Here is a 12,708-nt window from a genome sequence, read left to right on the forward strand (position 1 = left end):
TCCTTTGACCTTGTTCTCTTATGGCTTCCTCCTGTCCTGATGCCTTACCCCACATACCTGGGCTAATTATACCTCTGAGCACCTGGCAGTGGGAGCCCAGGCTCAGGAGCCAGCCCATCAGCCTTAGCAGGGGACGGCCTCAAGCAGAAGCACACACTGTGCCATTTCCTGCCTTCAGGGCTTTGGGCAAGTCAATGCTCAGTGCCTCAGTTTCCTTATCTGTACATTTGTAGTAGTACTATACCTCTACCAAGTACTTTCTGGGCACGCAGCACAGGCAGGTGCCAGCCTGTTCCTAGCACCTGGGATGCCTTAGACCCTCAGGGCAGAAATAAGAAATCTGCCCTCACCTGGCTGACGTTTCAATACTAAAACACCCATGTCCTCAGGTTACTGGGCAGACTGAATCCAGACAGCCTTTAATGGGATGAGACAAGGTCTAGTAGAGCTTAGGCTGGCCTCACTATGTATCTGAAGATGACCTTGAACTCCTAACTTTCTTGCCTCCTCTTCCCCAATGCTGGAATTAACAGGTTGTGCTGCCACCATGCTCAGCTTATGTAGTGCTGGGGATAGAAACTTGTGCAATTCCAGGCAAACTCTGCTAACCAAGCTCCAAGCTACTTCTCTTGAATCTTTGTTTCTTTGCCTCCCCCTCCCCCTCTAAAAGACGGGTTGTTTTTTGTTTGTTTGTTTTAAGATTTGTTTATTTATTGTATGTGAGTACACTGTTGCTGTCTTCAGACACATCAGAAGAGGGCATCAGATCCCATTACAGATGGTTGTGAGCCGCCCTGTGGTTACTGGGAATTGAACTCAGGACCCCTGCAAGAGCAGTCAGTGCTCTTAACCACTGAGCCATCTCTCCAGCCCTTTCTTCCTTTCTTTTTTTTTTTTTTTTTTTTTAAAGATTTATTTACTTATTATATGTAAGTACACTGTAGCTGTCTTCAGACACTCCAGAAGAGGGCGCCAGATCTTGTTACAGATGGTTGTGAGCCACCATGTGGTTGCTGGGATTTGAACTCTGGACCTTTGGAAGAGCAGTCGGGTGCTCTTACCCACTGAGCCATCTCACCAGCCCACCTTTCTTCCTTTCTTAAAGAAAGGTCTCAGCTGGAATGGTAGTACACACCTTGGGAGGCAGAGGCAGGTGGATCCCTGAGTTTGAGGCCAATCTGATCTACATATCAAGTTTGAAGCCAGCTAGGGCTACACGGAGAAACCCTTTCTCAAAAAATGACAGGGTTTGATGTATCCTCGGCTTGATTTGAACTCACCAGGGCGAAGAACGACCTTGACCTCCTGATCCTCCTGCCTTACTGTGCTGACTCTCCAGCGTGCTCTACCTACAAAGGCCCTACAGAGGCTGGTTGGTGTCCAAGGAGTTGCAGAATCTTTGCATCAGGCGCACACCGTCATGCCATGCATTATTGAGAAAAGGCAAATGTGTGACCAATTAAGCTGTCACAAACCAATGGCTGGTTATTAAGAAATACTTGGGCCACGGGTGGTGGTGCCTGCCTTCAATCCTGGCACTCAGAAGGCTGAGGCTGTGGGTTTGAGGCCAGGGTGGGATACACAGTGAAAGATCTGGACAACTACAGAGTGAGGCATTGTCTCCAAAAGTAAACACAGCCGTTGTAGTCTCTACTCCGAAATGTTACATAGTATAACAATGTATCTTAAAATCACAGCAGGAGAAATGAAGAGCATACACTGTGATGTGTTTCCCAGAACGAAGCAATATCCCTTTCTGTCTGTCTGTCTGTCTGTTTGCAGTGCTGAGGATGGAGCATGCCTTTCGGGATTAGTTCCTCTACTCTAGCTCTGAGCCACCTTCTCAGGCCCTTCATAAACCACACACTGACTGAACCATCCCCTAAGTCCCTCACAGCTGAGTCCTGGGCAAATGTTCTACCGCTTAGCTACAGAGGTCTCAAGCCCTAAGCAATCCCTTGTCAGGGACATCCATAACCATGGGAAAACTACCCAGCCCTAAAAAGACATTAGCTATGCCTAGTCCCACTCTCAACCATCATGCTACAGAAAGGCAGTTCATGCAACACAGTGGCATCTTACAGGACTTGTTTATATAAATTCAAAGCCCAGCCCTGCTAGATGCTTGTGTTTTAGTTCCTCTTAATTCCGTGCAAATAAATATATTTTATGGATTTTCCTACACATGCAATAAGTGTCAACATTTTCCTAAGCCACCGTGTGATTTCTGTGCACTGACAATCCCAAAAGACAGGAGACCCGGATGTGGTGGCATACCCCTGCAGCCCCACTACTCAGGTGTTTAAGGCAGGAATGCTGAAAGCAGCCTGGGTAACAAGCTACATCTCTCCCCACCCCCAAAACAAAAAGAAAGAGCAAGGATGATGGGAGCCTGTGATCGCAGCACATGGAGGTAGAGGCAGGAAGGTAGAGAGAGTTCAAGGTCATTGTTGGCTCTAAGGAGTTAGCCCAGGTTAGGCTGTGGCTGATCACAGGACAGAAGAGTGGAAGAACTACCTCCAGCTGTCTCCTGCAAGCACAGCTAACATCTGTTAAGGACTGTGCCTAGGAGTCTACATGTGGTGAGCTCCTCAATCCAGGTTGCAGGATTATCATCTCCATCTCACAGCCAGAAGAACCAAGGCTGGGGCTGGAGTAAGAGGGGTAAGTGGTTAAGAGCACAGGCTGTTCTTCTAGAGGACCAGGGTTCAATTCTCAGCACCTACATGGCAGCTCAAACTGTCTCTAAGTCCAGTTCTAGAGGATCTGGCATCCACAAAAGACATAAATGCAGGCAAAACACCAATGCACATAAAAAATAAATCTTTAAAAAAGAAAAACTGAAGTTCTAGCAGGCCAGGCAGGTTGTGCACCCATGGACCTTACCAAGTTCTCTAGGCCACACTCTAAATTCGGGAGGCCCATCTCGGGAAGAGAATACACAGCCTTGCACAGGCTCCAGCCCCGCCCCCACCTCAGTAGAGCCCAGCTGTTCCCGTCTGTTACCAGCCCTCCCCCTCTATCTCTCTAGACCCAAACCAACCCACCAGCAGAAGGGGCCCTGCCCTGTAGGGACACCAGACTCACCCATAGTCACTGAGACCATTGTCTTCCTGGCCTTGACCCTGCTTCCTGGAGCCTGGAAGAGAGAAGGGAGAGGGCCCATCAGTCGCCCCAGAGAGCCTCAGGCTCCCGGGGCTGCCAGCCTGCCTGTTAGAGGAACATTCCTGAACTAGGGGGTCAGGACCCAAGAATAGCCCGAAGCAGCAGCTGGCAGGCCGTGGTGCGCCTGGGAAGGGGTGCCATCACAGCTATTACTCTGCCTGGTTAGGAACTCAGAGATGGTGTCCTAGGTAGTGTTTCCATTACTGTAATTAAATGCCATGACCAGAAGCAACTTCTAGAGAAAAGGGAAGTCAGGGCAGGAACTCAAGGCAGAAACCTGGAGACTGGAGCTGATGCGGAGGCCATGGAGGAGCGCTGCTTACTGGCTGGCTCAGCCTGCTTCCTTTTAACAGCATGACCCAGGGGTAGCACCAACTAATATCAAACATCAATGAAGAAAATGACTACAATTTTATGGAAGCCTTTTCTCAATGCTTCCCAGATGACCCCGATGACCCTGGCTTGTGGCAGGCAAGTTGTAGCTGTTCTTTGCTACATTGTGGGTTCTTCTTTTTCCCACTCTATTTCCCCAGTTGCACCTGCCAGCACTAGTTAGAAGAAAAACAAGGATAGAGGGGGGAGAGAGAAGAGATCCTTGAATCTAATTTCTTGCCTCTAGTTTCTTCGACCACAGCTACTAACAAACCACAAGCAACCTCCCTAAACAACCACCAACACTGACCTCACCTCTTGGGACCCTCAAATTTATGTACCCTCTGAAAGGTTCCCAGAATTCCAAAAGTCATACAATCGCAGAAACTATCTGCTGCTGGCAAAACCATGCCTCTGCTAGAGCACGAGGCACATCATAGTCAGACAGCCGAAGCAGCCCAAACCCCACACTTGGGATTAAAATGAAAGCACAAGCTGGGCGGTGGTGGCGCACGCCTTTAATCCCAGCACTTGAGAGGCAGAGGAGGGCGGATTTCTGAGTTCAAGGCCAGCCTGGTCTACAAAGTGAGTTCCAGACAGCCAGGGCTACACAGAGAAACCCTGTCTTAGAAAACAACAACAACAAATCTAAAATGAAAGCACAGTCTTATAATATTTCTGTGTTTTTTAGCGAAACCAAAATTCCATAATTCTCAAAAATGTTACCGCAGCAAGTTGTCATGAGAGTCCCAGCACAGATGGCGAGTGTCCACACTCCTGCTCCCCACACTCTGACAGGTCTGGTTGGAATAGCAGCCCCCCAAATCACAGCATGTGAACCATTCATCACTTTAAGGCAACTTCCTACACGAGTCGAGCGCAGCAGCATACCCCGGCTGTCCCACCACATAGCAAGCTAAATTAGGAGAACAGCCCAGGCCACAAAGTGAGGCCCCCTGTCTTCGTTTATTTGTTTCTATGCTTATAGCCCTAGCTGTCCTGGAACTTGGTACATAGACCAGGCTAGACTTGAATGCACAGGGATTGTCTCTGCCTCCCAAATGCTGGGATTAAAGGAGTACAGCACCCGACCCAGTATGAGGCCCTTTCTCAACCAAGACAGAAACCAGGCATAGTAGTGTATGAAATCTCAGCATTCAGAAGACTGAGGCAGGAGGTTTTCGAGTTTGAGGCCAGCCTGGGCTGTATAAGGCTTTGCATCAAACATAAAAGATTTGATTGACATGTAGGTCAGTAACAGGATTTCTGTCAAACACGTGCAAGGCTGGGTCTTCAGTAAAACAAACAAGCAAGCAAACCAGATTTCCTGAGAGCCTTCAATGTGGGCGATACTTAAGAATACCAAGGGGGGGGGGGGGGGGCTGGTGAGATGGCTCAGTGGGTAAGAGCACCCGACTGCTCTTCCAAAGGTCCAGAGTTCAAATCCCAGCAACCACATGATGGCTAAAAACCATCTGTAACGAGATCTGGCGCCCTCTTCTGGAGTGTCTGAAGACAGCTACAGTGTACTTACATGTAATAAATAAATAAATGTTAAAAAAAAAAAAAGAATACCAAGGGGGAGCCGGGCGTGGTGGCGCACGCCTTTAATCCTAGCACTCAGGAGGCAGAGGCAGGCGGATTTCTGAGTTCGAGGACAGCCAGGGCTATACAGAGAAACCCTGACTCGGGAAAAAAAAAAAATACCAAGGGGGAAAAAACCATTGCCTAGTTGGGGGCAGAGGAGCCGGGGAGGTGGGGGACAAGGGCAACCTGGGAGCCCATTTTCAAAAGGCTGATCTGCAAAGACTGCGGTGTTAAGTAGACACCTAGGGAAGGGAAAATGAGTGTATGGCTCTTCAGAGAGTATTCCAGGAAAGGGGACAAGGAGTCTAGTGCCCTAAGCCAGAAACTCCTCTGGTGAGTCTAAGAGACAGACTGGGAGGGGACGGGTAAGAGAGGTGGGGTACCAGACTCCAACAGGCTTCAAAGAAATAGAAAACCAATTTTCACTTAAGTGAGCGATTGTTTAAAAGGCGTTAAAGAACTGTGGAGGCCAGCCCAAGCCACATAATACGTTCAATGCTAGCCTGGGCTACACAGCAAGACCCAGTCTCAAGCCGGTGGGTAGGGCTAGAGGTGTAATCTAGCTGGAAGAGTGCTCGCCTAGCATACTCAAAGCTCCGAGTTCCATCTCAGCACCATACACACCAGGTACACATCCCACAGTCTCAGGACAATACTCACCAGGTACACATCCCACAGTCTCAGCACCATACACACCAGGTACACATCCCACAGTCTCAGCACCATACACACCAGGTACACATCCCACAGTCTCAGCACCATACACACCAGGTACACATCCCACAGTCTCAGCACCATACACACCAGGTACACATCCCACAGTCTCAGGACAATACACACCAGGTACACATCCCACAGTCTCAGGACAATACACACCAGGTACACATCCCACAGTCTCAGCACCATACACACCAGGTACACATCCCACAGTCTCAGGACAATACACACCAGGTACACATCCCACAGTCTCAGCATCATACACACCAGGTACACATCCCACAGTCTCAGCATCATACACACCAGGTACACATCCCACAGTCTCAGGACAATACACACCAGGTACACATCCCACAGTCTCAGCACCATACACACCAGGTACACATCCCACAGTCTCAGCATCATACACACCAGGTACACATCCCACAGTCTCAGGACAATACACACCAGGTACACATCCCACAGTCTCAGCATCATACACACCAGGTACACATCCCACAGTCTCAGGACAATACACACCAGGTACACATCCCACAGTCTCAGCATCATACACACCAGGTACACATCCCACAGTCTCAGGACAATACACACCAGGTACACATCCCACAGTCTCAGCACCATACACACCAGGTACACATCCCACAGTCTCAGCATCATACACACCAGGTACACATCCCACAGTCTCAGGACAATCCTCACCAGGTACACATCCCACAGTCTCAGCACCATACACACCAGGTACACATCCCACAGTCTCAGGACAATACACACCAGGTACACATCCCACAGTCTCAGCACCATACACACCAGGTACACATCCCACAGTCTCAGCATCATACACACCAGGTACACATCCCACAGTCTCAGCACCATACACACCAGGTACACATCCCACAGTCTCAGCATCATACACACCAGGTACACATCCCACAGTCTCAGCACCATACACACCAGGTACACATCCCACAGTCTCAGCATCATACACACCAGGTACACATCCCACAGTCTCAGCATCATACACACCAGGTACACATCCCACAGTCTCAGGACAATACACACCAGGTACACATCCCACAGTCTCAGGACAATACACACCAGGTACACATCCCACAGTCTCAGCATCATACACACCAGGTACACATCCCACAGACTCAGGACAATACACACCAGGTACACATCCCACAGTCTCAGCATCATACACACCAGGTACACATCCCACAGTCTCAGCATCATACACACCAGGTACACATCCCACAGTCTCAGGACAATACACACCAGGTACACATCCCACAGTCTCAGGACAATACACACCAGGTACACATCCCACAGTCTCAGGACAATACACACCAGGTACACATCCCACAGTCTCAGCATCATACACACCAGGTACACATCCCACAGTCTCAGGACAATACACACCAGGTACACATCCCACAGTCTCAGCACCATACACACCAGGTACACATCCCACAGTCTCAGGACAATACTCACCAGGTACACATCCCACAGTCTCAGCACCATACACACCAGGTACACATCCCACAGTCTCAGGACAATACACACCAGGTACACATCCCACAGTCTCAGGACAATACACACCAGGTACACATCCCACAGTCTCAGGACAATACACACCAGGTACACATCCCACAGTCTCAGGACAATACTCACCAGGTACACATCCCACAGTCTCAGGACAATACACACCAGGTACACATCCCACAGTCTCAGCATCATACACACCAGGTACACATCCCACAGTCTCAGGACAATACACACCAGGTACACATCCCACAGTCTCAGCACCATACACACCAGGTACACATCCCACAGTCTCAGCATCATACACACCAGGTACACATCCCACAGTCTCAGCATCATACACACCAGGTACACATCCCACAGTCTCAGGACAATACACACCAGGTACACATCCCACAGTCTCAGGACAATACTCACCAGGTACACATCCCACAGTCTCAGGACAATACACACCAGGTACACATCCCACAGTCTCAGCACCATACACACCAGGTACACATCCCACAGTCTCAGCATCATACACACCAGGTACACATCCCACAGTCTCAGCACCATACACACCAGGTACACATCCCACAGTCTCAGCATCATACACACCAGGTACACATCCCACAGTCTCAGGACAATACACACCAGGTACACATCCCACAGTCTCAGCATCATACACACCAGGTACACATCCCACAGTCTCAGCATCATACACACCAGGTACACATCCCACAGTCTCAGGACAATACACACCAGGTACACATCCCACAGTCTCAGCACCATACACACCAGGTACACATCCCACAGTCTCAGGACAATACACACCAGGTACACATCCCACAGTCTCAGCATCATACACACCAGGTACACATCCCACAGTCTCAGGACAATACACACCAGGTACACATCCCACAGTCTCAGGACAATACACACCAGGTACACATCCCACAGTCTCAGGACAATACACACCAGGTACACATCCCACAGTCTCAGGACAATACTCACCAGGTACACATCCCACAGTCTCAGGACAATACACACCAGGTACACATCCCACAGTCTCAGGACAATACACACCAGGTACACATCCCACAGTCTCAGCATCATACACACCAGGTACACATCCCACAGTCTCAGCATCATACACACCAGGTACACATCCCACAGTCTCAGGACAATACACACCAGGTACACATCCCACAGTCTCAGCACCATACACACCAGGTTCACATCCCACAGTCTCAGGACAATACACACCAGGTACACATCCCACAGTCTCAGGACAATACACACCAGGTACACATCCCACAGTCTCAGCATCATACACACCAGGTACACATCCCACAGTCTCAGGACAATACACACCAGGTACACATCCCACAGTCTCAGCACCATACACACCAGGTACACATCCCACAGTCTCAGCATCATACACACCAGGTACACATCCCACAGTCTCAGCATCATACACACCAGGTACACATCCCACAGTCTCAGGACAATACACACCAGGTACACATCCCAGTGTTAGCACCTGGGAGACAGAGGCATCATGAGCAGAAAGAAGCTCAAGGCTGTCCTTAGCTAGACAGCAATCTCTGAATCTAGCACCAACAGACAATAGAGAGCTCTGAAACGGTCAGGACATGGCACATACCAAGTACCAAGTAGCCACCAGGCCAGAGCATCACAAAGATGCCTTGCAACAGCCTCGCAGGGAAGACCATTATTAGCTCCATTCCCATCAATTAAAAAGTCACACATGACTCACTCAGCAAGGAACAGGCACTTGTCAAGTGTCACGTGTAGCAACTGACCTTTCTGAGATTGAAAAGCACGTTCTCTCTGATTCTGAAGCCCATGGAGCAGGTCCTCACGAGTGTTCACTCTGTGCCAGGGACTGAGGTAAGCACACCTCAGTGGCTTTCCATGATGATCCTGGGAGGAAGGAAAATGAGCAAAAAGAAGAAATAAAGTCAGAGATAGAAAGAGAATGGTAAGCCTGGGAACACACAGCATGTAAGGCAGGGCCGGGACTTGAACTCAGGTTAGTCCAATGTGTGATGAATGGGGAGTGAGACACTGCTATGAAGTGGGCATAACCAGTCTCTCCTTGGAAGGCCTCCGTTAATACTAAACCACAAGTCTAGGGCCTTGAAGTCACCACTGCTAAACTCAATTTCAGCTCCTAACGCCATTTTGGTTGGTTGGTTGGTTTGGTCCCATGGTGAAGCTAGTTCTCCTGAATTAGTCAAGATGGCCATGAATTCACAATTTTCCTGTCTCCACCTCCCAGGTGCCAAGCTTCTTCTCCCTACGATGTAAAAAATCCATTTCTGGGGGCCGGAGACATGACTCGGTGCTTAGGACAAGGTTTGCTCCTGTAGAGGACCCAGTTTAGTTCCCAGCACTCTGAGAGCAAGGCACAACCACCTGTAATTCCATGTCCAACATGCCTGGGCTCCAAGTGCATCAGGTATGTACGTGGTGCAAAATATGTACAGGCTGGTAAATACACATACACATAAAAAGAAAGAGACCATCTTAAAAGTTCATGTCCCCAGCTGGGGAGATGGCTCAGTCAGTACTGTGCATGAAGACCTGAGTTCAAATCCCCACCACCCACTTTTTATAAAGCCAAGCACTGGGGAGGTGAAGATTGGAGGATCCCTGGAGCTCATTAGCCACCCTGTGTGCCCAAATGGGTAAGCTCCAGGTTCAGTGAGAGACCCTGATTTAAAATATAAAGAATAATTGAATAAGACATCCAACTTTAGCATCTGCAGGCGTGTACCACATGCTCAGCCACACGGACATACACACAAACACAGAGGAGTGTTTTTAAAAGTCCATCTCTTGCACTGACTCTCGGAATAGTGGAAATTGACAAAATTAGCATTTTAAAAAAGACAGCTCTCGGGGCTGGTGAGATGGCTCAGTGGTTAAGAGCACCAACTGTTCTTCCCAAGGTCCTGAGTTCAAGTCCCAGCAACCACATGGTGGCTCACAACCATCCGTAACAAGAGCTGACTCCTGGAGCATCTGAAGACAGCTACAGTGTACTTACATATAATTAAATAAATCTTAAAAAAAAAAAAAGACAGGCTGGGCGTGGTGGCGCACGCCTTTAATCCCAGCACTCGGGAGGCAGAGGCAGGCGGATTTCTGAGTTCGAGGCCAGCCTGGGCTACAGAGTGAGTTCCAGGACAGCCACGACTACACAGAGAAACCCTGTCTCGAAAAGCCAAAAAAAAAAAAAAAAAAAAAAAAAAGACAGCTCTCAAAACTCAATTCTAGAAATACCATTTACAGAATCCACATGCTATGTCCTTAGAGGTCTTGAATCCAAAGCACCAACCATGCTTACAGCTTTAGAATCCCAGCATTTAGGAGGTGGGTGTAATAGCACCATGAGCTTGAGGACAGTCAAGGCAAAAGCCTAAGGTCCTGTCTCAAAAAAGCCAAAGAAGGGGTGGAAAGGTGGGGAGGAAGGGGGGAGGGGAACTTAGACCCTAGCCCTGGTTTTGCCACTTCCTAACCCTGATCTCAGGCAGGTAGCTCTGCTTTCTGGGACTCACCCTCTTGGAGCCATTTAAGGACGGTCCCATTGCTGCTCATCACAGCAGCAGGAACCTGCAGTCTCGGCACTTGGGAAGTTGAGGCTAGACTTTTGAGTTCCAGGCCAGTTGTGCTCCGTGGACAGACCTTACCTCAAAAAGCCGAGGGCCGGGAAACTGCTTAGTGGGGGGGCAATTGCCCAGCATGTGCCTGGCCTGGGTTCCATCGCCATTTACTTTACATTTTTTTACATCGTATCATTTACTTTAAAGTAAATGATAGGACAACCTACTCAAAGGTGCCTGCCATCAAGTCAGACAACAGTTCTGTCGCCTGAACCTGCATCCCACACGGAGAAAGAGAACTGACTCCCAAAAGTTTTCCTAACCTCCACAGAAATGCATGGGCAGGTACATCAATGGGGAAAAAAATTAAAAGCAAGTGCCTCTATTTTTCTCCTCCGGGGAGAAAGGTGGGGAGGGGGCAGAGAGATAAGTAGGCTAAGTAGGTAAAGGCCACCAGGCCAAGCTATCCTCTGGTTTTACATACAGTGTAATAAAACATGTCATTTAAAAATTTTTTTAAAAAATATTAGAAGGGTTAAAACAGTAAACTCAAAGTTCCTACAACTACGTCTGACAGGTATTCATTAAATCTGAACTAGTGACAGAGTGGGACAGTTGTAGACCTAATGTCAGTTGCATGCAGATGTGAGGGGGAAACCAAGTATATAAGACTATTTAGCCAGCCTGGCATGATAGCAGAGGCTTTTAATCCCAGCACTGGGTAGAGGGGCAGAGGCAGGCAGTTATCTGTGAGTTCAAAGCCAACCTGGTCTATGTAGTGAGTTCCAAGACAGAAAGAGCTACAAACAGAGACCCAGCCTCAAAAATAATAAACAAACACACAAACAAAACAAATTTTCAAGTATCTTTCATTTACTGCCCACAAATGAAGAGGAATGTTCTATTTCTATTGTATTTCAAGTTAAGGTTCCCTTCTCCTGGCTAGGATAACAATGCAAAATGCCCCCTTTTAAATTGAGGAACATGCATCAGTCATTCTTTTAAATCGCTATTTCAGAACTCAGGAAAGAGGCAAACAATCTTCCTGACTGTTTGTTGTTTTGCTTCCTTTGGGCTTCCCTCCTCTATGTTGTTAGAACTCCCAGCTACAATCCCGATCCACCGAGCTGTTGGTATGCCAAAGACATTCATCAGGATCCACACGACGAACATAGGAGCCTGAGATTATCGGTTTTCACTAAACAGAGAAAACTTGGGCTCAGAAAGGTAATGACACAGGCCCAGTTCCTGCAAAGGGAAGCTGGGATTAGAACCCAAACCCGCTGGCCTGCTAGCTCGGGCAGCTCCCGCGCGGGTAAGCATCATCAGTGCTAACGAGGATGGAAGAGTAACATGGGGAGCTCTGAGAGCAGCACGGGTGTGCACGCCCTGACGTCCCATTACACGGGTACTACGGTCAGCTTCAGGGCCCCCATTGTACAGAAGAGGAAACTGAGGCTCAGAAAGAGAAATCACTTATCTGATCGTACAGTATGGGCTGCGCGGGAACTCCAGACCCCCGGCCACCCCGTATCTCCATCCCTAACCTCCTCCGTCCCAGTCCCGCACCTCACCTGGCACTCTGGGGCCCGCACCCCCACGAGGCGCCCGCCCGCCCTCCGGGTCGCGCCAACTGTCAGACACTCCTCCCTCCGCCTGGGCCGCCCGCCCCGGAAGTCCTGCCCTTGATACCGGAAGCCAGACTGCACCTCCC

At 49.1% G+C, this 12,708-nt stretch overlaps 1 protein-coding gene across 2 annotated transcripts in view; it reads right to left on the bottom strand.

Moving 5' to 3' along the window:
* Window positions 1-12,680, bottom strand: part of CUNH19orf47 (chromosome unknown C19orf47 homolog) — a 29,868-nt gene extending 17,188 nt beyond the window's left edge. For both annotated transcript variants that reach the window (XM_021167509.3, XM_021167508.3), the window contains exons 1-3: window positions 12,569-12,680; window positions 9,189-9,309; window positions 3,088-3,139 (exon numbers count right to left, since the gene is read on the bottom strand). In XM_021167509.3, coding sequence (XP_021023168.1) covers window positions 3,088-3,139; window positions 9,189-9,233 — 97 coding nt within the window. In that variant the 5' untranslated portion in view covers window positions 9,234-9,309; window positions 12,569-12,680. The remainder of the gene's footprint in view (window positions 1-3,087; window positions 3,140-9,188; window positions 9,310-12,568) is intronic.
* Window positions 12,681-12,708: the final 28 nt, after the last annotated feature.

The sequence above is a fragment of the Mus caroli genome, unplaced genomic scaffold (assembly GCF_978045245.1).
Source record: "Mus caroli unplaced genomic scaffold, Mus_caroli_1 scaffold_8, whole genome shotgun sequence".
NCBI classification, from domain to species: domain Eukaryota; kingdom Metazoa; phylum Chordata; class Mammalia; order Rodentia; family Muridae; genus Mus; species Mus caroli.